The 27,836-nt window shown below is 36.9% G+C and overlaps 1 protein-coding gene across 12 annotated transcripts in view; it reads right to left on the reverse strand.

Moving 5' to 3' along the window:
• The window catches only part of PARD3 (par-3 family cell polarity regulator), a 441,459-nt gene that overhangs the window by 233,731 nt on the left and 179,892 nt on the right, over positions 1-27,836 (reverse strand). For 7 of the 12 annotated variants that reach the window (XM_021542949.2, XM_021542932.2, XM_021542937.2 and 4 more), the window contains exon 5: positions 17,245-17,376. The exons of the other annotated variants lie outside the window; for them this stretch is intronic. In XM_021542949.2, the coding sequence (XP_021398624.2) occupies positions 17,245-17,376 (132 nt within the window). The remainder of the gene's footprint in view (positions 1-17,244; positions 17,377-27,836) is intronic. 12 annotated transcript variants of the gene reach the window in all.

The raw sequence follows: 27,836 nt of genomic DNA on the forward strand, positions 1-27,836 counted from the left end.
TGCAGTTCAGGTAATCTAAATAATAGCTGAGTACAAGGGAGTTTCCTGCCTAAATAAGGTACTAAAGAAGAACAAAGAATGTGTTTATAAACCTGCTTTTCTCTATATGAAAATCCTATGCAAAGTACACAAATATTCAGCTTGTTATATTCTACACAAGTAAATAAGTAGGATTAAATACTGGATAGGGAGAAAGATAAGAACAGAACTTCCATGTGGTACAAATCCATGTAGCTGGAAGAAAGAAGGTAAAATGAGGCTAAATATCAGGAAAATGTCCTTAATGGAGTGATATATCAGATTTCTAAAGTCTCTCAAGGGAAGAAGCAGAATCCCCACTGCTCAACACTTGTAAAAGCAGCATGGACAAAGAACTACAAGATAGGCTACAGGGAATAACTCAATACATAGCAAGAGGATGGCTCAGATGACCTAATAATATAACAGGATTTAAAATGAGTAGATAATTCTATTATCATTAACCACATTCACAGTAGTACAAGCTAAAACACTGTTGCTATGGCAATCAATCCTTATGCATCGTTGCAGAAAATGACTGAGATACAAGGGATGGAAATGAATTGAACCAGCCCTTCCCATTCTCAATTAATTCAACGTACCAGTCAGCTGGGAAACTACCTAAGACGAAAGTTTACATCGAGCTTCCAACAAGCCTTTTAAAATATACAGTAAAGTACAGCTGAGTGTCTGGCATTCAAATGTAGGTTATCCTTAGATTTACAGAGTTAGTTAAAATTCAAGGTAAGAGCAAGACTCCAGTTCAGAGGGGATGCTGCTGGAAACAGATGGATTGCTCTCATCATTGCATTAGGAATACTTAATACTACTTGAATTCTCTCTCAGCCCAACGTAAACTGACACTATGGAAAGACCAATGCATGCACGGTTTTGCTGTCATGGTATTACAGCTCCATCTCATGAGAATATGAGACAACTTGCTTTCCATGTAAAGGCAAGGAAAAACAGACAGCAGAGGGGACTGGCACTTTCTAACAGACTGAAAGCATCCTACTTCTTATTCTTATTTCATACTCACAACTGAAAACACAAATTTTTAAGAGTCAAGCCACAGGATAACAAATAATCAGCAGTCTCTTGATTACATATTATCAACTCTAAATCAACTCCCTGTTTTTAGAGTAGTAAAAACATGCACATTTTTCGGTACACCAGGAAATAGATACCAGTTTGCTCACTCAGCTTTTCTTTTTACTTAAAATAACAAAATATTTGTCAGGAAATTGGGAATTTAAACTTGGCAGTAATAAAATCCTTAGAGCCGAGGAAAATTTTGGAATTCAGATTTGGAAAAATGTAATTTAAATAATTTCTGGTACCATTCAAATACAATGTGAATCCCTACTAGTAAATATGGAAAATACCACTATGTTTTTTAATGACAACTAATAATTTAAGATAAGCACTAACAGTCCTCTTCCTCTAAGAAAAATTTTTTAAAGTTCACAGCAAGACACAACAAGAATTGAGTAGGAATGAAAGCTCCTTTCAAAACAAAAGGTGAACAAGCACTTCCTTTCTCAGGTGAACAAAGTATTGGTTTTTTTGGTCTTGTGGTAATCTACAGTATTGTTAATAATGCAAAGCAGCCCACACAAAGAGAGGGGGCACTATAGATTATAAGAGCCAGATATTCAAATAGGAACATGTTTTTACCTGCTAGTGATGGTATTTTAATGTAATCCTTACTCAATGTTTTGTGCAGCACTACACAAAATATTCATTAGAAACCAAGGGAGAGGGGGAAAAGATCAAAAGGGAAGCAAGTCCATATTCTGGTTTGAAAATCAACTAAGATCACGCAAGTACACCAGGAGGTAAATACAAACTGTAAAATCCTCAGTTACAAATATTTGAAAGAGGCTAAAAAGAACCTAGCATGCTTTTAAAAAGCCACTAAATTTGACCTTAAGGAATGTATTATATTTTAAGTAAGAAGCAAAATATGTAAGTCAAGAAAAAGATCAGAGCAGCAACGGAGTTTTCAATACTCACAAATGCATACAGAAGCAAAACATTTGATAAATGTGCTATACAGTTACCCCTGTACTTTAAACATTTATTTATACAATGTAAATTTTTGTAAAAAAATTATCAGGGATAATCAGAGAAAATTACTCAAGTACTATCAGAACATTCCTGAAATGCTAGAACATGCCTGAATTTGTGAGACATATATTCAATTGATGAAGATACATCATTTTTATTGAAAACAGCCCATAACACACTGCATGTATATTTTGTTTCTATTTTAATGTATTTCATTACTATTTTTCTTGGAATTTAAACAAAAACCTTCCCGCTTGTGTGAGCTTCAAGTCATTAGTGCGAGAACTTCAGCCAATGTTTCATGAGAAAATTACTGAATTATGTCTGTTTATGATTATAACACAGATTTCTCAAGAAAATTGTTCCCTCCTGGGCATTAAAAACTAAATGAGTATGAAAGACTAGAATGTGTCGAATGTGATCAAGCTAGCTTTTCCCGCCAAAATGCTTCAATTTAATCCAAAAGTAATTTTTTAAAACTTAAACAAAGTATAATAAGTTATTTCACTTCCAAAAATGACATGCATTTACTAGGAGACTCAATATAAAGAGATCATTAAAAAAAATCAAAATGTCAAGGCCAAGAACTTTATTATGCAACTGCTGTAAATAATTTCTTTTTTTTTTAATATAAGTTCATAGATGACTCAAAAAGAGCATGTGTGAGAAAGAGAAAGCAATCCCAGTGCAACTGAGAAATTAAACTGAAAAATTAAAGTGAGGAGCCAAAAAACAGATACACAGATGGTAAAAACTGGCAAAAATTAAACATAAAAATCATGCTCTTAAGTACCAACAGATGCAGTGACTTTAAAATATTACTCCTTGAGGATACACAAAGACAATAAGCCCAGATTGTGATTCCTGGGCCAGTTCACTGCTGCGCTACAGTCCCAAAGTACACTGTACTGTATGGAGAAAAAATGATGTGTCAGGGACGGTGATATCTGCTCTGCCAATCTACTAAAACAGAAGGGAAGCAAGTTATACTCTCCCACACTGTGAAATTAATGTCTTCGGGGGGAAAAAATTAACTTTGTCACTGAGATTAGAGAGGTGACTTGCAGAATCCATTTACAGATTTATAATACTATAGAACTGAGCATGAACTGGTTATTTGAGCATTTCTGAAACATTCCTTCTGAACATTCATTTCTGAAACATTCCTTCTGAAATTATATTCAAACTTCTTGCTCCAGATGCAAGAAGGACTATGCTTCCCAGATTCCATGTTGTTAGACAGTGACACACTAATAGCTGTGTTGACCCCCAATCTTAGATTTTAATCACCACAATTACCTAAAAGCTATCCCAGTTTAGACTACTGGTATTAAAACAGGGAAAGAAAAATAATCCAGGATTTGAAAATCAAGAAATTGATGTATAAGACCTGTATGTTCGAAGGTCAGCCTTTCCTGAAAGATCTTCTTAGAATCTAAACTTGAATAATTATTATTATTACTTTAAAAACACACGATCTAAGACCAATTTTTCAGATCATTAAAATAATTCAGTTGATGCTGGTCTGCATGACTGAACAAACCCAGCATCTTATGCCATCACTGTCATTTCAGGCTAGCTGTAGACATAACCATAAAGACCACTGGGTTTTTTTTGTTTTGTTTTTTTTTTTGTTGTTGTTGTTGTTTTGTTTTTGTTTTGTTGTTGTTGTTTTATTTTTTGTTTGTTTGTTTGCAAGGCCAAAAAAACAGAATAAATTTTTTTTAATTATATTTATTTACTACCTCTTCCAGTATGCACAAGTTCACACTGGGCATTTTCTTATCTAAAACAATTACTGATGCTATCAAGATAAGCACAAGATATAAAGAAAATTACTGAAAACTGAGCAACATGAATATTTAAAAAAAATAATAATTGCATGAAAAAGCTTTGTCTCAAAGTTTTAGAAGTTATATATGGACACATGTAAACATACAGATGCTCATATATATGTGTATATATGCATGTCATCAGTGACAACACTTTAAAATGAGCAGTTAATGAATTGCTCTGTATTTCTAGTATTCAAACAAGTATGGGCCTATACTTCATTTAACTCCAATGTTTATATGGATGAGCAAAGCAACAAAGCTGAACTACAAAACTGAACGTGAAGGTTTGCTGTGTTCTAACTGGCAAACAAGGATAGCATAACAAATCAAATTAATTTTATCTCTGTTGAGTCTCCTGGCTGAGATGACCCAGAGAGGTTCCACTTCTCACCAGAACACCCAGCCTGAGCAAGCCCCAGCAGCTGCAGTTTGCTCTGCTGAAACAGCCCCAGGGATGGTTTCGAAGTGACTCCCACCACCCAGAAGAGTCTCAGCTGCACTCAGCAGAGGCAAGCACTGCTCTGGTTTCACCCAAGGTTTCTGAGGTTTGCCTTTGGAGTAAGACAAGTCAAAGCGTGCCTGACACCAACGTGCTCAAAGCCCCAGGGCCACCATGGGAGGGCACAACTCTTCCACTGTGCCTCCTTTTATTTGATGTGCACAGAGTGTCTCAAACACAAGAAGCCATAAAATTAAACAATTATTAAGGAGCTGTGTTGCAATGGTGTAGGTAGATATGCGGTAGATCAATGTGGGTTCACATTGATTGTGTCAACTTTTTTTTCCTACGTATTTCCCAGCCTACATCCCAGTATTTTCTGCTGTCTTCTGACACACCAGTATGGAGCTGAAGTGCCTCCTACCCAATTTCAGTTTTTCAGTAAAGCTGACATTTGGTATTTTAGAGAAAAAAATTGTCAGAGTCCTTGAGCTACATTAATTTCACCTACCCACAATGCTACAATACACACTATCCTACTGAAATATTATATTATGTCTTTGCATGGAGAACAGTTTTAAAGACCTTCAAGTCACTAGAAAAATCTATCAGTTCTGATGAGAAGACAAGTTAAAAGTGTTTTCATGAAGAGAAAGCTATTTATAGTGGTAAAGTGTAACTACAAGGAAGAACTACTGATAGGCTTGCTTTATTAAGTCTGTGCTTTGTTGTAACAATTATTGCCTAGAAAACCAAGATAAATAAAAATGTCATGATGGAATACTCAATGCAACTTCTAATAATTTTAAACAGAGATGCTAACAGATATGGCTGCTTTCTTTTGGGACATTTAATTTAGTCTGTGCTTTGGATAAATGAGTGGAAATTATAAGCAATCATGAGTTCCTGCACATTTGGAAAGTAAAGATTTTTGAAGACAAATGAGGGTACCACAAAAGGAAGAGAAAATTAAGCTTTGAAACAAAGTCACTGAACAATGGCTTCCTGCCCAGTATTTTGAAGAAATATTAAGAGAACTGAAGATTTTTATCATATTGGTACCTCACTCCTCATGTGTTTATTTCACAGTCTGTAAAAATGCCTGCAGTACACAAACCAAAGGATAAATTTTTTTCCCCTCCCATTTTGGAAATAATTTTGTGTGTATACTTCCCTAATTTTTAAACTGTGAAAACAAGCAGTATTTTCAATAGCAAATGAAAATAATAGCCAACTGATTTTTCTCAAATTCATAAATAGTCAACTCTTGGCTGGAAAAAGAAGTATAAAAAAATTCAATCCAAATGAAGTTGAACTAACCACATGTAGATGGCATGAAAGTAATACCTTAATATGGAATCTGGGCAACAATTCTTATTCTTAAAATATCACAGTCAAGAGATCACAATTACAAGGAGTATGTTTTTGAAAAGTAAAATCTTTACAGCAGTTTATTACAGAAGCTCTTTTGTTCATCCAATCAATTGCTTCTTCATGAAAACACTAGTTGTGCTGGTTTTGCTTTAATTCTGTGTATTCTGAATATTGAACATCCCTCAGAGTTACTCCCTCAGAGTAACTGCATCAGTTACACATTGCTGATCTTTTTCTGCCACAGCGATTTAGCAAAAAACCTCACCAGTGCCACAAGGCAGCTGGCAGTTAGTTCTTGGGTATTTTGAAACTATTTTAAATTATTTATTAAATCAGATAAAATAAAAGTATTTACAAAAAAGAGAGGTATTTTTGGTTTTTTCTGTTTTGTATGTGACATATATAGAAGTAAATAATTTCTTCCTACAGCCCCATTTCCTAACCAACTTAATTCCTGTTGTCCCTGCTTGCCCCTTCCCTGGCCCTGGATAGGAAGGTGACCATTTCATTTGCAACTCCAAGTAGTTTCAAGATCAATTTAGAATGGAACTCTTTTTCAAAGCAGCCATTGAATGAACTGGTCGGGCTGGCCTATTATCTTCTTTTCTCACCCAGTTATACTGAGGTGATAAATTAAAATCTTATGGTATCTCGCATCAACCAGGTCATATTACGTAATTCCATTCACTCAGTTGCTGCACTCTCTAAATCATGCTGTTTCACTTCATGAGAATCATGACATTTCTCAAAGTATCCTATAAATTACAGTAACCACTTAATACAGCCAGAGAGTACTACATTCAATAATGAAATGCTCATACTTAAGCAATAAAATCAAGATTAAATTTAAAACCCAAAATAAAACAAAAACCCAGACAAATTACTTCCACATAACTCAATTATTAACTCTAAGTTACAAAGTATCATTCCCATTTACAGCCAAGTGCAACCATGTCATTAAAATGACCTGTCCACATGGGACTTGAAAGAGTAAGCACCTTTCCTATTTCCATCTATGGAAGAGAAATTAACTATCACTTGCACAACAGAAAGGACAAATTTGGCCCTTTTCTGAAAACACCTTCCTCACAATTAGTGAAAAAAAAAAAAAAAAATTTGAAAGAAAAACTATTAAAATCATCCTGCTATTATTCAAAGAATTAGATATGTTTCCCACTCATATAAATTCTTTCTTTTTCCCTTGCCAAAAATAACCACTTTGTCCTTATTTCTGTTCTGCTTGGAGTTAACTGATTTGCAGGTCTCAGCAGTGATTTACCTGGTGATTTACCCAAAAAACTCTAAGGAGAAGGCAAGAGCTCTCACATTCATGTTCCAGTCCAGAAAAGTTTATTTTACTGTAGGAAGTGTTCTTATTTTAGTGTAGGAAGGACTAAACCTTCCACTACAAATTAATAATATACTTTATATACATATAATGTACAAATAATAATATTACTTTAAAATAAGTAACATAGGACATTTGGAAGAAAAATAGTATCAAGAAGAAAATCAGAGCTTTTTTAAAAAAAAGGAACTTATTTTTCCATTTAAGGTAAAGAAAATTCTACAGCATGAATTAGGTTAACTAAAAATTACTGTGAAGCTTAAGCAAACACCAGTCTGGCTTCTAATGCAGACTTATAAAAGCTTGGTTTGACAACAAAAGCAAGCAAATTGTTGGTCTTGGGTTTTCTAATAAATTGAAAGGAACAATAAAATAATTCTTTGAGGGTGACAGAGCACTGGGAAAGGCTGCCAGAGGGTTTGTGGAGTTTCCTTCTCCAGAGATATTCAAAACCTGCCTGGATATGATTGTGTGCAGCCTGCTCCAGGTGAACCTGCTTTAGCAGGTGGTTGGACTACATGGTCTACAGAGGTCCCTTCCAAGCCCAATCATCCTGTGGTTTGGTGAAAAAACCCAAACCTACAGCATCTGGGATAACCTCATTCTGAATGGTGTCTTTCTCATAGAACATAGAAAAAACTAGCACCAAGACTACACAAAATGAAACAGGAAAGGGATTTAGGGAATGGAGTGTAAAGATGGCACCTTTTTCCTTCCAAGGAATTGGCTCCTGCCCCATAGCAACTTGTATTACAAATCATTAAGCACATACATAGGAAGAAGAGAAAGGTAGAGCAAATAAGAATACAAAATGTAAGGGGAAAAAAGGTAAAATATCAATACCATGTACTACCAGTACCACCTTCTGAAACAGAAATGCATAATTTCTTTTTAAGCCTCGAAGACACAAGTAATCAGATATTTACACTTTGGTTAAAAGGCTAGAATGCAGAACAAGCATAATGTGAATTTTAAATTAAGAATACTTTACTAGGAAGGGCAAGGGAGAATCCTCTATAGACACAATTAACAGAATTGCTTTAATACACTTAAAAGTTTTAACCTTTGTGGTCTTTGAAGTGATCAGTGGAACTGCATCTATTTCAGGTTTCCACCGAAGGGCTGTAGTGCCCTGAAAAGTTTTACAGTGCCGTAAACTAATGAAATAAATTATCTTAATTTGGTTAGATCTATTTTCATTAACTGTATTACCCACCGAGGGAATGAGGACAAATTTTAATTTTACTAATGTATTTCAGTTCTGCACTACTGTGGCACTCTGTAATTGAGGCTCCTGCTCGGTGCTGCTCACTCGGCCACCTCGGGGCCGCCTCGTGCCGCTCCTTCCCAGGCAGGGAGAGCTGTGCAGGGGCCAAGCTGTGACCATCACCACCCCAAGCTGCCCTGAACAGGACTAACTCCTGCCACTTTCCCATCCTGCACAGTAGCACATTATCAAAACAGAGAGCATTTTTGTTATAAACAATTTGTAGGGCTATATTATATACACCTGAAGTAGAAAGTAAACATATGAGAAGATAAACCTTTTTCACAGCATGAAGAAAGAAAACAAAGAAGAAAAAAGCACTAGACACATCCTTAGACAAAATGCTTTTCCAGGGTCATTAATGAATTTTCAGATGTCATTATTTGACCTGCTGCCATGGACAAACAGAAGTCTAAAAAGAACAAGATAATATTGTTCCACAAAATATTTAGGAAACAGCAAAAAAAACCTAACAGCAATAATTGAGACCTTCCTACAGGATCTCTCTGCAATTTTAGAGAGTATTATTTATACTGCTGGTATGGTACTTTCATTACCATAAATTTCCATAACAACAGGATTATTTAAACAGCTTGGTCCAAAAGGGCAGAAAAATAGCAGTCCATGGTTACTAGCAAGTCAGAAAATGCCTTTCATGTGTGACAACACTTTCCAGGAAGTTTCTGCAAAACAGAGTGGGTCTTACAGCAGACAGTAGCAGAGACAGAGTTGTGCTATCTCACTCCACTCAGGCTGCACCTGCAGAACTGTGCCAAATTTTGGCTGCCACAGCCCATGAAAGACAAGGATGCACTGGAGGGGGCTCAGAGGAGGCCCATGCAGATGATTAAAGGGTTGACAAGCATGCACTGTGAAGAAGGACTGAGGAAGTTTTTTCTCCCTGAAGAAGGCTCAGCGGGACCTAATCACATTATTTGTGTACTTAAATGGTAGCTACAGAGAGGACAGAGGCTTTCTCTTCACAAAGAGAAGATAAGGAGCTTCAGGTACAAGTTGCTTCAGGCAAGATTTCATCTTAATACCAGAAAAACTTGGTGGTAGTGGTTTTTTGGTTTGGTTTAGTTTAGTTGATTTTTTGGGGGGGATTTTGTTATATCAATTACCAGAAGAACCTCCCTAAGAACATGATATATTCCTCATCACTGGAGGTGGTCAGACAGGACTGGACTGGGTACCAGGTAGTTTCACCTAGGCTCTCCTTCCTACAAAAGGCAGGAACAGGTGACCAGGCATCTTCCAACATGAGCTGTTGATTCTTTACATTTCACAGTAGTCCATCATCTGCCTGCCTCAACTTAAACATCTTTGAGGGTGAGAATGTTTGAGTGTGAGGATATACACACCTGAACATGATGCATGTCTTTTGCTATGATAATTAAAAACCATGAGTATTTTTGTAAAATTGCCATGTCTGACTTCTTTTTTTTTTTTATTGTGGACACATATGGAGTTACATTCTGCCACTGAATTCATGTCTACACAGCAGCATATAACTGAAAGCAGACTGTAGCCCCCAACTGCCTCACCTATTTAATACACAGTATGAAATGACATATTATTTTTGAAAGGAGAACAAGATAGATACCAGCATGAAACAGTGTTTATAAAAGCATCACCACTACAGCTGTCCCCAAGCAATAAAGCTGTTTATTCCAACCTCCTACCTCATATAAACCGAAAACCTCAGCACTGAAAAACAACTTCAAATCTGTTCATGACTCCAAGACAAATAAGATGAGTCTTTTCTCTCCAAAATATACAATTATGTTCATATCCAAAAATGTCCATTTTCTATGAAAGTGCACGGACTTATAAATTCCACATTAATATTTTCTTAATACTAATGCATACTACATTGGTTGTATCTTGAAATTTGATTCTGTCTCTGTACATACTGATGCATTCAGCATAAAAATAAGTCTTTCTCTTTAGGGCTTCTTTGTTTCTGTGGTTATACACAAACATTCAGAGAATATTCAAGAAATATCTGTATTAACATATTCACATCTAAGGTTTATACAGGAAAACACAGATATTCTTTTGAGTTCAGGAGGCATGAAAACTCTTCTATGGGTGTATGAATACACAAAAAAAAAAAATCAGAAAAAATATCAAGATAGGACTTAAAAATCAAATTGATTTTAAATATGGAAATTATTATTATTAGATTTAGAAATCTGGATCTGAATCAAGTCAGATCCAAAGTCAGATTTATACCTAGAACAGACCTGTGATTCTGATTCTCACCACAGAAAAACAGGGTAAAAATTTTAACCATAAAAGCAGAAACCATAAATACAGAAACAGAGAACTTACATGCCCATCATAAGATCTTGTTTCCCCTTCCCTGGCCCTTTTTAAGCATTCTGACATGTACCAGAACCAGCTCCAGCAATTCCCAGATTGAGACATGTCTGTGGGGACTGGGCCCTTCACCAGCAGAGCATCAGCTGCTCGAAGCAGCCCAGCACATCCAGCCTGGGAGTGACAGTGAGCTCATGCACACCTCAGCTTGGTGCAGATCCACACTCCAGTGGTAAACAACAAGAGTTTGGACATGTTTTTTAAGTACTCACATTATAATCACTGAAATACAGGTTTCTCGTTTTGGGGTGCGCTACACATAGCATTTTTGCTTATGTAATAAAAGCAACAGCGGGAGAACACTGAAATAAATCTAGAGAATAATTACTTAATTGTGGTTCCACATACATCAGTGACCACAATAGTCTTATGGGAAGTCAAATGCTATGAGAAATTGCATACAAATTTTGACCATGTTACATATATAATATATTCCATAGAGATGAATAGTCAAAGAAAAAATGAGGGAAAAAAAAAAAAGGAAAATATTATTAAAGGTTTGTTTAGTAACAGCTCCAAGATGTCAAAATGCTCTTCTGGCAGCCAGACAGGGCATTTGGCTGCCTCAGACCACTGCCCTTACTGAGTTGTAATTGTCCCTCTTCATGCTGAGTGGAGGCTGAGAAGGCAGCACTTGATAGCTAACATTTCATCCAAGCATTTGATCTCCTGTGCTGAAATAGTTCACATCTTGCCAATATAAAGAAATAAAGAGAGGAGTCAATACCTAATTACCTGTAGCAGCACCAGCTAAGAGAAAATATTCTTTGGCTAAAACAAGCTTTCCATCATCTTCAGTACAAAATCCAGAAGAAACAACTGCTGTAGCAGCCGGGCTGTTGACAGCCCTATCAGAATGAAGCCAGCGTGATCACAGGGCCAAAAACCCATCTCAAATAGTAAAAAAAAATTTTTTGCAAGTCAATATGGGACTAGGGATACTTTGAACTCCTGCAGGGACACCTTGAGGTCTTCCAACCAACTCTTTACTTAACACAAACCGTAAGTAAATCCTCCACCAGTGCACTGTCACTTCTACCTGCCCCTGGTTACAACTATGCCCAATGACTCAATATTAAATCATCTGCCAAGCCAGAAACAAGCAAATACATAACATTTGGTTATATTTACTCCTCCCATGATCAGCCTTAGTGTTCTTGCCTCGTTTCACAATTGCTGGGCAGCCTCATGGTTACACACACACATACAGCCTGCATTTCATACAGGACCTCCACTGACAGCCCCCCAAAAGACAGCTCTCTGCACTGTGCCTAGAGCTCTGAACATATGCATTTCTCTATTTTTGTGATAGATATCCTTTATAGGGAGTATGATAAGCTTTAAAACTATCTTTGTATTTTATAATGTATGTGCTGCCATCTTCCATGTTCATTAAGGTTGTTACCACATGAGACTAATTATGAAGCACATGGTCCTTGGAGAGAGAGAGGAAAGCAATAGACTCTACCCTGGCATTTTATAGAGTAATGGATAACCAGTTAAAAATTATTCCTCTAATTGAAGCCTAGCTATTTCTTTTTCCAAATCTTAAAGCCCAACTCCTTAAAATGGTAACAATTTTTACTGCAGTTTCAGTCTCTGCATGTGAAGAGTATGAGATAGAAACCTCCACCCCTGAGCCTTTCAGGACACGAAACAGAATTCACAGACTGCAGTTACTTCCACTGCAGTTACAGTCACTATAAAAGATAAAACTTAGAGAAAAAAAGCCAAAGTATACCAGTCAAACAAGGAGAAGCACAAAAGAGGTACACTAGTGAAAACAAAAATATATACATTAGCCATAACACTATGAAACATTTAGAAATAAACAAAATAAAAGAGCTGCACTGCTGCCTTCTTTTTTAAAGCATGAAATAGAAACACGTTTTTCATTGTTACACAAACATTTGACAAATCCACATTAAATTAGTGGTTTAAATTCACCAACCTACCTCTGAAGCTTTGATTATTTCTTTTCAACTGACAGTGCTGAAACGCATTAATTTATAGTATCCAAATGTTTGAAGAGAGCATCTTCAATCATATTAAAAGCAGGCCTTATTTTGCTGAAAATACAAGCTGAAGGCAGGTACCCTACAGCTGGAGATACAAGACCCATATGCTACTGCCACGTCTGATCCTGCTGCAACAGGAACCAGAGAAACTGAACCAGATTACTATGGACAGATGTCATGAACAAAAATAGCTGAGGGAAGTGTTCCACACAGCACATTTCTGCTCAAGAAGACAGCAGTAGTAGCCAGCTTCTCTTGCCATTCCAGAATGCATTTGGGTTGCTCTAGTCTGGCTTTTGCTGGATACCAGAAAGCTACAGGGCACTTAGGAATCAGACATGTTCTTCAGTAATAACTATGAAATTTTATTCCATCTCCTACTTTGGTTTTATGCACCAATAAATACAGATAAACACCAAATACATGCATGTATAAAAATATAGATACCTGTATGTATATAGAATTACATATAGTTTTAACTACACTAAACTGTAATTACATACAGTTTCAACTCCACTAAACCTGTTGTATTTGCAAATCTGCTTCATACTTAAATGAGGCTGTTTTATGACCTCCTCTCCTGCTGTCCTCGCACCCATTCCCAACAAGCTGAGCAAGGAATATACTGTTCCAATTCTTGGTGTCTTGTTTGCTGTCAGTTCCAATATTTGACTAATAAAACAAAAATGACCATGTGAGAGAAAGTTTCTGTGTACCTAAACTTAAGGAATTGGTGAAAACTTTAACTCTTTCATGCATTCCCTTTCATGTCTCCCTGGTATGAAACAGCATGAGGCCAGATTTGATCAGGGCCCAAGCAAGTCTTGAGGTGAACTGAAGGAAGAAAGAGTTCTCAAATAAAAGTGACATTACCATATATATGAATAAATTTCAGAGAAAATAAGGTTTTTTCAACTATTCTTTAAAGTTTGGTTGCTGTGGGGAAAAGGAAGGTGTTGTGGAGGTCAAGGCAAAGAATAAAAACCAACTTTTTCTAAGATATTTCAGAATGAAATTAAAGATTGCACTTTTTTTTTTTCCTAGTACTTGACAATCCATAAAAAAGAATTCATTGAGTGAAAGAGTAAAAACTACAATCACAGAATCACAGAATGGTTTGGGTTGGAAGGAACCTTAAAGATCACCTATACCTCCAAGCCCTCTGCCATGGACAGGGACACCTTTCACTAAACCAGGTTGCTCAGAGTCCCATCCAACCTTGCCTTGATGGTACACAACGTCTTAGAGCAACCAGTTTCAGTGCCTCACTGCCCTCCTAATGAAACATTTCCCTCTTGTATCTAATCTAAATCTATTCTCTGTCAGTTTAAAGTCATACCCCCTTGTCCTATAACTACATGACCTTGTAAAAAGCCCCTTAAAAATCCTTAACTTTCTAAAAGTATTCTGAAACTGAATTTGCATTTTTGGCTCCATAGTGGTGAATTTTTTTTTTTGGTATAGAGTTTCACATTACTTATGTCATGGGCTTGAGAAATACCAGAAGTTACTGAGAAACAAATGGGTCATTTATCCTGTGAACAACCAGAGGGCTCTGGAACTAACTGGGAACAATTGTTAGGCAGATATAGCTAACCAGCACATACAACCAGAAGACCTTAAAGAACCTGTAAACCAGACAGTCTTTTCCATTTATTTGATGCATCACTCTAATTTACTAGAACCCAAGTAAAACTCAACAGATACGAGCAAAAGTAATTAGTGCCAGAAATTTTAACAGGCTTCATACATTCCTCCATTTTTAGCTGCTTAAACCCAGACAAGTTTACAGAACTATTTCTCTAACACCTACTTGAACATACCTAATTCTATGCCCTTATTAATCCCTGCTACAGGGGTTTATAATGGTTTCCCAGAAACAATGTCTCTTGTTTCATCTTCAGAAAGAGCTGTGATGCTGTAGCACTACAGTTTGCTCCCTAATGCTGTTCATAGGAAATGAGGTGCTGTCCACACAAAAATAATTGTCCTTCTTTGGCACATCACACTTTCAAATTCTAGGGAATATTCATTTAGGCTAGAAGGTCACAAAGATCACCATGGAATTCTTTCTTGCCTTATATTCAAAAGAAAGAGATAAGGCCAGCTTTGAGACAAATAATTTGAGCCCAGACAGAAGAGCCTTCATCCAGCAAAAAGTCTCTGAAGTCTGCAAGATGAACTCAATGTTTTCCATTACCTTCTCTGAAGAGCCATAAAGGCACATTAGATCAGGACTTTTAATACCCCTGGTATTTGTAATGGGTTCTGCCCTACAGGTTTCTTGGCACTGTTGCTGCCTTCCCTTGGTGCCAGACCTGCTGTCTGCTACTCTTTGTGCACGTCCTGGTGGGTGCACTCCAGCCCCTCCACAGCTCTGCCAAGCACAAAGGAAGCACAACTGAAGTTGCTAAATAAATTGATTTTGCCAGATTGCAACCTTGTTCCTTGAGCTTCCCCTTCTCAGAAGTGAAGGTACAACCAGTGGGAAACAACATCCCACAGCGGATACTGAAGAAGATGTTAAAAAAACGCCAAAAAGTGTGGAAGAATATCTCTGTCTGCAGCTACTCCATCCCCTGCCAGGCCCTTCCCTTCTTCCCTATAGTGCACCCCACTCTCCCAACAGACTTTCTTCTCCTGTAGGTATGCTGCTAAACAGGTTTCAGTTTAGCTAATTATCTTGCTGATACTAAACTGCAAGAAGCTCTTGATCTTCCAGGTACATGCAGAATCATTAACATATTCAAAGAATAAACCATCTCTCTTAAAAAAACAGCATTACAAATAAAAAGCAGAGAACTTGCTCTAAAGAAACATCATATTTACAATTTCAAACTGCAAATAGTTAACTCTGGTAACAAATATGCTTCCAGCCTACCACTACTGGCAAATTATTTACCTAATTGGTGAACAAATAGGACTAGTTAAGCTGTTCAGAGACTAAAATCAACACAAAGCTTAATATGAAATATATTAAAATTTCATGTACCCAACATTTTACAAGATGATTACTATTAAGATTTCTAATCCAACTTCTTTTGCTGAGACAACAGTTTCATTAACTGCCATAGTGTAAATCTAATGATGCATGGAAATATGCCTTGACAACATCAAACAAGCAGAACTGATACAGGAGGTGCCTTCAAATCTGGGCACTGACTTTCCCTTTCAACACAAGCTGACACAGAGACAGCAGCTCACTTCATCCAACCTAACACTGTATCTTCTTGGAGGAAAACAGCAATAGAAAGAACGCTGGCATTAAATGTGCAGAGGAAAGAATAGAAAGACCAAAGACAGAATTTTTCTCATAGAACATATAATTAATTTGCAGATAATTACGAGGCATAAAAATAGTTAATAACTCACATTTGGGAGGAGGCTGATGTTTTTTTTAATACTCTGTGATATTATTTCAGCTCCTTTTAAACTAAGAATGGGCTTGAATAAAGAATGTTTGGAGTATGCTATGATTCAGCAATGCCAAACTTCAAATATCCGTAAGGGATTTGTGGGTGAAGATCAGTCCTAGGACACCAGGGATTGGATTATAAACCTTCCCTTCCATTCACACAGTACAGTATAACAAAGCCAGGGCTGTGACAAATAATAAATTTCATTTTGAAGCTCTTCTGTATAAAGCAAAATTTGGTTTTATGTCCTATTACAGTAAAATAGAAAATTTGTACATTTTTGTTCAATGCAGAAATTCAGTATTTTCATGGCACATTGCATAAAGAAAAATAATGAGGTAATAAGGCTACATATGCACTGCCCTACATATGAGCTTGCTGCTGTACTTCCAATTTCCATATTAAAGATGCATTTTCTATATACATCTGAAGATACTTCTTTGAAAATTTCAGACATATATAAAGACATGAAATGACTGCTAGGTAATTTGAATTTCAGACCTTTAAACCTCTGTAACTACCAGCTTATTAATAAATTAAGAATTAAATAAATAAAATTAAAACAACTGCAAATTGGAACAGCTAAATGTCTCAAAAAAGCTTAAGATAAAAAGCAATTTAAATAGACACTAAATAAACATAATACTGTCTTAAAATTTGTAATTAATATGTTTTATGGTATTAAAAATAACAAGCATTTAAAAGTGCAGTGCCAAAACTGATCCACATTTGGCTACCACTTAGTATTATTGTTGGATTTCAATGGCAGTGTTTATCAAATCAATACTAATTAAAATAACCCTGTTATCAGTTGTGAAGAACAGCAGCACTCCATATACTATAGGAATGTGTTTATGAACTCAAAAATGAAATGATTTTCAGATGTCCATTTTAGTCTAAATGCAGGTTTTTTTGAAGGAGAAGGAATCCCATACAAATGTAGTCAGCATACTGCTGGTGCTTCTATCATGATTAAAGAGCCTATGTCAGGTAAAAATACAGTTCTTCGTAATAGCTTGGAGTAGCATAAAGATTAGATTGATAAAGTAATATATATATACACATATATATTACCTGTTCTTGCCTCTCCAGCCACTTGTCCACCATGGGATGACTGGCACTTAACGATGAACGAGCATTGTCTCTCTGAAACTGGTTAGACCAGCTACTAGTATCTCGTGGTAGGCTTCTGTAGTTTTCATCTTTCTAGTTTAAAAGAAACAAAAAAGTGTCTTATAAAAAACAACCAGTCCTTGCACATTAACAATGCAGCTGGTTATGAAACGAACACAAAAGGAAGACTGGACCCAAGGACAGCGCGATTGCTCAGCCGCTCAAGGGCAAGAGCTCCTGTTCCTTAATGCCAGGGACACCCAAATAAAGCCTTGGTGGAGTTGTAGATCTTCCACCCATTCATGTTTCCCTTCCTCTTTTTCAAACCTCAAACCTCTAGTGTACAGATTCCCAAGCACATACTCAGCAAGGCTTTTGGAGCATCACTGTCCTCAGTTCATTCTCACTGACAGCAAATGCACCAAATGAGCCATTCAGTGACCATTATGGCCACTCTATAATTTTCCCAAGTCTCTTTATGTAATCCATTTTACAATCAAAGCAGTCTCACTGCTCCAGGTACTGTCTTTAAAACCAGAATAGCATGCTGTAGAGTTCAAAACCTGAATTTATTATTTCACATAATAATGCTTTGCCCGGTTTGCCTGAAGGTACAAATACAGTCACATTTGTAGAACAGCAGCAGATGGAGACTGAGCTGACAGAGATACAATGATCCTACTGAGACTGATAATTTTTCTCTTTTTTTTAATTGATTAATTTGTCTGCACATCTTTACTACAAGCTGTACAAATTCTTCAGCTTCTAGAGGTTATTAGTCCTTACCCAGTCTGATCACTAAAAGCCAACAAAAGCACAGAGGCAGATTCTTAATGATGGGAGTTACCTTTAGCCTAAAGTCAGTGTTACCAATAGCTTACATAGCTTAGTTCCTTCCAACTGAAATAATACATGGAGCTAAAATTCTGCTTAGCTTTTCAAAAGAGAATTATAAATATACTATCTATATATAAGTATACTTTCTTCAGAAGCAGAGTATTTTTTCCAGTCAATGTTTGTCCATCTTCATGCCAAATCATATAATTTAGAAAGAGTATCTATTTTTAAAACAGGATTATAGTCCTACATATTTTCCAATATTACAATTTTTAAGAATCTCAAAGACCTCTAAAATAATAAACAAACACCAGTGCACTTTTGCAACTAAAAGTTATTATTTTCCTTATTTATAGCACACAGCAGATTTTTGACCCCCTCTTAAATCAATACTTCATTCCATCAGCATGAGTATTTCCTTCCCCTGTTTGCCATACTGATATTTCTTTGGCTTGGAACAATACTAGTCCAATATTCTAGATGCAGCATCAATTATTTTACAATTGTCCTTCACAACTTTATTTCTTGCAAATATATGACAGGCTTTACTAAGAAATTCAGGTCTTGGTATAACTGTGAAATAGAACAGTTTCTAAAAGCTTCCTGTGCAAGACCAATCCTTTCCCAGGCATATCAAATCTAAGCTTTCTAAATTGATGAAAACTTCTTTTCTTGAAAGATGTTGTAGTATAAAATAAAGTCTTCCATTTCAAGACATTGAAACTTCAATTCATCCAATGCAAGACAACCTTATAAAAATATGCTTGCATATTTTTAACCAGCCTAAAAAATTACCAATATTAATTACTCTACCCTGCCACAAATGAGCAAAAGCTTTGTGTCTTTCAGCAACTGAAAAGAATCCAGTATTCCAGTGCTGCTTAACCACACAGCAAACTAGAAACCTGCTCAGTGTATTGCTTAGAAAGGGGAAGTCAGCTTTGTAGAGCAAATGTCATAAAAGCCAGGGAATGGTGTATACAAACTGATTTTTTTTCTGCTGCTTCTCTTATTCAATTCTTCTCTTCAGGTGATAAGGGTGGCACAGTTTCTATAAGCCAAAACAACAATTTCTCTTGTTCAAAGTGGTGGACAGGTCTAACAACAAAATCAGAATCTGACAAAGAAATAATAAAAAATCATTTTATGCACAAAACCACCCATACAGTTGGTGTGTGCATTATTGTGACCCAACAATAACCCACTACCTGACAGACCATCACCTAGTCTGAAGGAACACAAATTTCTTCCTATAAAACAAGATGTTTTCTGTATTTCTGTACTTCATAGAAAATTCCAATTTTTATTGATTCCAGCTTACAATGTTCCATAGACTCTTTCTAAAAAGACATTTTTATTTATAAAACACATAGACCTCTCTCCACACAGCATCCATTATGTCTGCACAGGAGTGTTTTGTAAGAGCAAGAGAGAAGGAAAGATGTTCATCTAGGGATGTGTTGTTCTTCAATTATTTAATCACCAGGTCTCAAAATCACAATGAACAGCCACATTGCACAAAGTGTATATTGGAAATTTGTGCTGTAAAATGTCTCAAATATCACAGCACTCAATGTAAGGGAAATTACCTAAGCTAAGAGAGTTAAATTAGGCTTCTGTCTTGTGTATCTATACTAATGTCAAGAATTTTGCCAAGAGTTTACGCCTAATATTATCTGTGCTGACAGAAGAATGCATTCACCCCACCTACCAAAATATTTCTGCTTGTAGCCCACTTCTGTAGAAGACTGCCTTTCTCCTGCTAAGACTTAAATCAGCTCATTTTACACAGAAGACATCCAAGTCACTCAGCAATTTTTTGTGACAGCAGAAAACAAAGCTGGAATGGTAGAGAGATGTGGTTTCTGTAACTCTTTGTTTCTCAGCACTTTCACCTTTCACCTTTCTTCAAAGGCTCAAAATAGTGCCATTATCAGATTGGAATAAAATACCAGTGCTGCAATCACACACACAGTCATGGTGATGTTAGCTAAATAGTGAAATGTAAGATCCACCAGCCACAGACAAGCCCTCCACTCCTTTCTCTGTCACTGCTTTCTGGCAAACAGCTGTCCCTGCACCCCTCGAGTGACAGCACTGGGACAAGCACCAAGCTAGAGGAGGAGCAGAGGGATCAGCACTCAGCACTGCCCCACACCATCCTTCTCACAGGCATCTAAACCACACAGCCTTAAGGTTCTGGCTACCTGTAACCCCATATTTGTAGGGGTTTCCATTACTGCCACAGCTAATTCAAAGATAGCTGTGCTAACAAACTACAGAGGTACATGTGAAAAACACTGCTGCAGCTTAGACATTGGGATTTACTGAGCCAGCTGTGATGATGCTATTTAAAATATATATATAAATATATATTGTTTGGGGATTCTTTTGTGTAAAATATTCAATTGCTAATCCAGAAAGCTGTACTTGTCTTCAGCATGATCTAGCTTCAGCACACATGCCCCCAACATCCAGCTGAAAAAGGTGCATGTCACTTTTAGCTACAATACCATAAAGCAGAAGATTTCATGGTACAGAAGCCATCAGGGTCACCCAGGGAATTCCCATTTCTTCTGGAAATGCAGCTGTAAGCCATCCTGGGACCAGGGTTGACATGCATCATCAGTTACAATTAAATGCCCTAATTTTTAAAAAATAAGTTTCTTTCCTGAACATCTCTGGGGACTATGGGCCATGTCAGCTTTATCATGTTTGAAATGGAAATTGATCAATTTAATACTAAAAGTGCCAAGTCATAACCACCACTACACTTAACTGCAGCATTTTGGAGTAATTTTAATGAGTACACATAATCTAACACTTTAAGATTTAGTTCAGCATGGGGTCCCTGTGGGGTTTTGCTGGAGGATTGGGTGAAAGGGGACAGGAAAAATTAAGCAATTTTGCTATACTTTTAATTTCAGATGATTGGCAATACGTAACAAGAGTCTCATCAAAGACTTTGTTTTGTAGCTTGTAGACAAAATTATGCATTAGAATGGTCTGTGTACTTCAATTACTAGCTGTCATTGCACAAAATCACTTGTGATTTTAACTTGCAGTTGTACCTCTGCAAACTCCCAGCATCACAACCAAACCAGAACGTTCTCCACCCAGTGTGGCGACAGTTCCACATCTGTTAAATCATCTGCTACTTTCCAAATAGTGAAAAAACTGGGTTTTCTCTTTGTTTCACCTCCTGAATGGCTAAAATGTGGCACATTTTGGTTGCTTATTTGAAGCAAAACTCCACTAGACAGCGTTACAACAGGGGTAAAATACACTGAAGACCTCTTCAAAGTAATTCTCTGAAAGACAATTCAAAAAAGAAAACCAAATTTTCACTTAAATTATTTCTACAGCAAATAGCCCATGTCTCCTTTAGGACAGTCACTAAGAGAGATAATTTTTTTTCACTGATCATTTTTTGATATCCAGTCTTTTTCCTTGTATGCTATGCACTTAGGAAAAGGCTGCTTGTTCATGTGGCTCTAGTTCTTTGTGATGGCCTCAGACTGAGACAGGATTTGTGATGAGAGATGAAGAAAAAGACTTGGTTTAGTCTTTTGAGGTTGTAATTCCAACTGAAAGACTTTGGGCAAATTCATGTCTATAAGGGCAATTATTGTTGAATCACTATACAGGTTATAAAGGTTGTTCTTTCTTTTAATGCTCTACTATGACCATGTTAGACCCTGAACAATTTGTTGTCTCTCTCAGACAGGATGCTAAAAGCTGTAATTAATTACCAAAACATTCACACGGTTTATATAAGTAACTCTGTCTGATGAAAACATCTGTTTATAAATCAAATAATATACACACAGATCTATTTTCCATGCTGTCTGATGGTCTAGCAAATAGATTCCTGTAGATTTTCATTTGGATGAGGTTTTGTGGCTGCTTTTTAACTGGATTTTAGAGAAATATGGGATAAGACCAAATACATCCCCATATCTAAAAAAAAAAACCAAAACAAAACCAAGGAACAAAGAAGGCAGCACAAGTAATGTCTATTTTACATGAAAAATACATTACATATATAAAATTAATTAACTCAAAAGATGCATTGCATGAACAGAAATTCCATTTTTTAAAAATCCCTGCTTACACAGATGTCAGATTTGGAACTGTACTCTCTATTAACACAGCATCTTGTAACAACAATTTCTCCCAAATGTCAGTAATTTACCTCCAAACTAGTTGTACCACTTCCTATAACAATTCATGTATCTTAGGAAACTGGCACTACTGCTTGGGTGAGCTTCCTTTTATTCCCAATAGGTTCAGTTTTCCTGATGTGTACTGAAGAACATGACCCCAGAAGCTGCAATGATGCAGATACAGCCCAGCCATTTAGTGTAGAGAAGAAGGAATGAGTTACAGTCATCCAGTATCACAAACCTTTGACCTGAGACCACTCTCCAAGGAGTGATGTAAAAGAGGACTCCCACATTAAAGAATTACCACAACTTCATCCCTTCTATCAGCTCTGACCCAGAACAAGGGTCCTTTCCAACTGGTAAAAACTGATTTGCAAAAGATACAAATATAATAAAGAACTTGTATGCCCTATGGTTAAAATAGATGAGAAGAATAACCACTCCATATTTATTTGGATATTTTCAGAAAGACTTGTCTCAGAAATGGCCCTCTATATAGCTCCATGAAAGGAATTAATGTATTATGCTTCTAGAAGAGCTCATTAGATGTCAACAAGGAAAAAAGCAATTGAAAAGCTAGTGCTCTGCTTAAGTTCTATCACCTTACTTTCAGAAATTTCCAAAGTTGTGCTCCAATTTATATATTCCATGTTACCCTTTGGCTGATAAGCAAGGCCTGACCTTAAAAAAAATCAGTAACTATGGGCCATGATAATCCGACAGTTCTCTGTGCAAGTGGTATTATATGTAAACGTTCAGTGTCAAAGAATATGGGCTAAATTAGGAGTAAATTAAAAAACATGATACTGCCCATCCAAAACATTCTGTTGATCTCTGTTATTTACGACACAAAAATGAACAATATCATGACCTCTGCACGTTCACATGCAAAGCCAGAAGTTTCCAGACAGTGTGCACTGTTATTTCTCAGATGGAGGGACAGGAAAAAAGCTGCTTCTTCCTTTCACTCTTCACTTACTAATCTCCTAATAAAACCCCACAAGGGATAATGCTAAACAATTCAAATAACATATAGCAATTTATATTCAGTAATTATAATTCAGAAACTGTAACTGTAAAGACATGTCTTTCCACGGTTCCATTTTAGAGAAAAATAAATGAACCAGTTAAGTTAAAGTGTCATGAAGCTACAGTTTTGATTCCTCTACACATTATACTTAGAAAACCATTTCCCCTTCTATTTTTCATTCAAGTAATATTATCTTTTCCTGTGCCACTTTAAAGGCATCTAAAGAGTTTTTTATGTATTTCCAACTAGACATAAATCTATATGGATATTCGTTTAAATGCACTAAAATAATTATGCACATTTTTGCCAGTCCTGCCATTTTCAGCAGATATTTGCTTTTGCATCCAAATTTATATGCTTTATGCCAATTTGGATTTAGAGAAAATATAATTTATAAAGTTGTTTGTTTATGTTAAGTGTTGATATGATGCATTTGATTCCTTGGGAGAGCCAAGAAATTAAGGAAGGAAAAAAATGCTGCTAATTAATTTCAAAGCAGACTCTGAAAATAGGATTTAACTAATAGAATGGCAATATAAAATATATTTGAGAAGCTAAGAGAAAAGGAAATAAGGGGACATAGGAAACTTCATGACGATGTTATATTTAGATCCTGAAATTAATAATATTGTATAAACCACCAGCAGCAGCCTTTTAAATGTCGAATAGATGCTTTTAGTTGGCCATACCAATGAAACACTGCAACTGGCTGTCTGTATGTTTAGAAACTTGCATCTGATGTTCTGAAATGAAGAAAGGAGGCTGGGACATGAGGTAGCCAGTCTGTCTTCTCCAACTAATGGAACTGATTTCCCCCTTTCTTCATTACATTGGGCATCATGGAGAAGAGCAGGTTTTTAAGGTCAGAAGCACCAAGGCAATGTCCCAAACCCACAGTACCTTCACACACGCCCAACCAGTCACTCGTCCCTGGTGGCACCCACACGCCCCTGCCTCCTCCATATGGAATGATATGGACCAGCAAATCCACTGGGCTCCCAGCAAAGCATCCATCACCTCATTTAACTCGCCCATTCTCTTCAGACCTCAGCCAGAACTCCTCCCACGGTCTGTGGAGAAAGGCCCAGAGAGGAACCAGACCAGGGGCTTGTAGCAGTGTTTCTCTTTTATCTGAGTTTACAGCAGCACACACACCCTCGGCTCCTTGCAGTCCCACTGCTCTTCCTCACACTCAACAGCTTCCCTTCCATCTTCACTTATTGTTTTAGTTTTTGTCCACGTTTCATTTACTTCACATGCTCAGCAGGCAATGCTCTTTAACTGGACATCTGTACACAAGAGCTGAAGAGCTCATTTATAAAGAGACAATAAAACTGGATGGTAGCCCACAGTGATCATCTCATCAGGCTGTGAAACAAAACCAGGCTAAGTGACAGCCTGGGAATCAGTCGTAACAGAAGTAACTGCAAGAGGTTACTAGGAATTCCTGTATTTACTGGAGCTGACTTTCCCCACTAACTAAAGCTTAACATCTCCTCCCCACCCAGCCTTACTACTCCTTTGCACTGATTATTTTCATATACGAATGAATTTTATTCTAATATTGCTTGGTTGTCTTGTCTTTATTCATTGCTAGATGAGATAAGTGAATTTAAGAATGCAACAAATTTAGCAAAGCATGACAAAATATTCACTGTTTAAAACTTGCAGGTTCATGTCTGAATACTGTTGGGAAGCACAGCCTGCAACCTTCTTTTTCTTGCTAGCTACACATTCAGCCAAAATCCAAACGTGCTTTGCACCAATACAAATTATAATTTATATTAATAATCAGAAAGCAAGACAGGTAAATATTTTAATCTGCAAAAGCTCTTGAATGACAAGGATATATGGTTGCATGGTTGTAGGTTACAACTAAATAGACAAAAGCAGATCAAAACACAGATCCAGCTATTACCAATAAAAATATATGTGCTTCTAATCTTTGGAAATAAAAAAATCCACTAAATCTGAACATCTAACTGTTGGGTTTTTTCTTTAACTAACTCAATTTTGTATCAACCTACTCTTTCAGGACCAGTCTTTCAACCTTTCAAACCAAGGGAGAGCCGCAAAAACATAAAAAATTAAAATGAATAGAGACAAACAAACATGGGAATTTACAAAGTACTTGAGAGCTTTCTGTTTTCAGTATAGCTTTCAGTGGCTCTCAGAGAGGTGCTGTACACTGCATTTACTGAAGTGGAAAGACAAACAACCTGTGCACACTCCACCATTCCTTTATCATGAGTAAGAGACTCGCTCACCCTGACCCTCCTTGGCACTCCCAGCTCGTGATGCAGCACCGCAGGTATGGAGCAGACATTGCTCACCCAGACACTGCTCACCCATCACTCGCAGTGAGACATGGGATAGCACAGCACTGGGACACAAATACACACTCCTCCTACATTGCTGATGCAAAAAAAAGGCAATGTGTTTAACAGACTTGCTCAGCCTGAGAGCAGAAGCAGAAAAAACTCACCAGCTCTCCGATCTTCCATGGATATCTTTAGAGGGGCAGAGAGGAGATTTGACAGATGGGCATCCACAAATGGATGACTTGGAGCAAAAGGAGGCAAAACAACAAAGGAGATGGAGAAAATTACACCTTCACTTTGGATTTATTAATTTTGCTGTTGGCTTTTTCCCTGCTTAACATGTGGTCATGACTGACTTTTGAATGCCAACATCTGAATCCTGTCCATGTACACAGCCTTCAGCTAATGGAAAAGCATAGCATCAAATGATGCACACTGGCTGTTACCTCTGTGCACTAGGCAAGGATTTTTCACTTTGTGTCTATTGGTGATGATAAGAAATATTCTATTTGTTTTCACATTTAGAAAGTCAGGAATTTTGAGCTCTTTCACAGAGTTTTCACTGCATTAAAATATCACCAGCTACTGTACTGAAGACAGACAATTCTTCATAGAATTCAAGAAAGCACCTGAGGCAGAGGGCACACGGAGAAAAACAAATTATTCCATGAAAACATAAGAAAACAACTTTCTTATTCTGAGAAGGATCGAATACTGGAAGAGGTTGCCCAGAAAGGTGGTGCAGGCTCCATCCTTGGAGATGTGTATTCTCAAAACCTGGCTGGACCCAGACCTGAGTAACCTGCCCTAGCTACCCCTGCTTTGACCAGGCAGGCTGAACAATCTCCAGAGAGAGCCTGTCCAACCTCAGCTGAACTGTGCTGCTGTGAAAGTCATGAATTTTACACACTACCCAGGACAAAAACAGCACATACTATTTTGATGTCATATTGCACTCTCTTTGGGTACAATTCCTCTAAACTGCTTAATCACCATGCAACAAGCTGCCAGCAACAAGTTACTATCACAAAGGAAGAAAACGGATTTCTTGACTTTCCATTAACATCTCTCCTGTAACATTTTACATATTAAAACACTTTATTTCATCACCTGTTGACAATCCATGATCATTTTCCCTTCCTCTCAGTCTATGCAAAACCACATCTGAAATTACAAAACTCATGATCATCTAATTGAAAAGGAAAAAAACCTCCTCAAATATACCAGGATGAAGAAATATTCACAGCTACTGAATCCCTCAGAACTTCTGTTTAAAGCATTGCATTTTTGGGTTAAAAGCAGGAAGCTGTATCCATCATGTGGGGGTTTAAAGTCTCTCATGACAGAGATGCCAGTCTCTTTGCAGATATCCTGAACTTCTCCTTAGCAGATTCACCTGTATTACAACATGTTACCAACACTGCTCACCAGGTACACAGTACCTCCCTTCTGAAGGAGCCAAAACCAGAGATTAATGCTCCAAAAAAACATCAACAACACTTTCTGGGAATCTCAGGCTCCCAGAATGATGCCCAGTCTTTTAGTCCACAACCTTTCCCAGTTAATTTAATAGATTTACCTCTGCCATTTAGGCTTCCTGGCTATAAAATGACGCCAATATACAGTTTTAATACATGGGGTCTTCAATTCTCTGAATTATACTTAAATGCTATTGAAATACCATGTCTTTCGTGACAGTGACAAAACACTTGTCACCAAGCTGTGTTTAAAAGGACTTCAAGGTAAATGAAACTAATTTTGTTTTAAATTTGATTTTGAAACTGAAATATTATTGTTGTTGAAACTTTTCAAAATATGCATACATGCTTTTCTCCTATCTAAACACATTCCATTAGAGAAATAAATTTTCATTCTGTTTACAAACCCTAAAACCCGGCAATCTGAAAATTTGTACTCATCAGTCTCAACCCACAGGAACAGCAAAACTACCTGCATTAGGACATGTGAGAGACACAAACTGTTTTGCAGGTAAGGTCATTGATGCTAGATGAGACTTAGAGCAATCACATGAAGTTTCAAATTACTTCTCTGCGGTTTGTAGAGCCAAAAAAAAATTACGTTTCCAAGTAGGAAGAAAGCATATCCTAGAAAAAATTATTATTTCTGTAAGGCACAGGGATATTCCACCTCAAAATACATATATGGACAAATATATTTAACAACAATTAAGCAAAATAT

This window comes from Lonchura striata, chromosome 1 (assembly GCF_046129695.1).
Source record: "Lonchura striata isolate bLonStr1 chromosome 1, bLonStr1.mat, whole genome shotgun sequence".
Classification (NCBI taxonomy): Eukaryota; Metazoa; Chordata; class Aves; order Passeriformes; family Estrildidae; genus Lonchura; species Lonchura striata.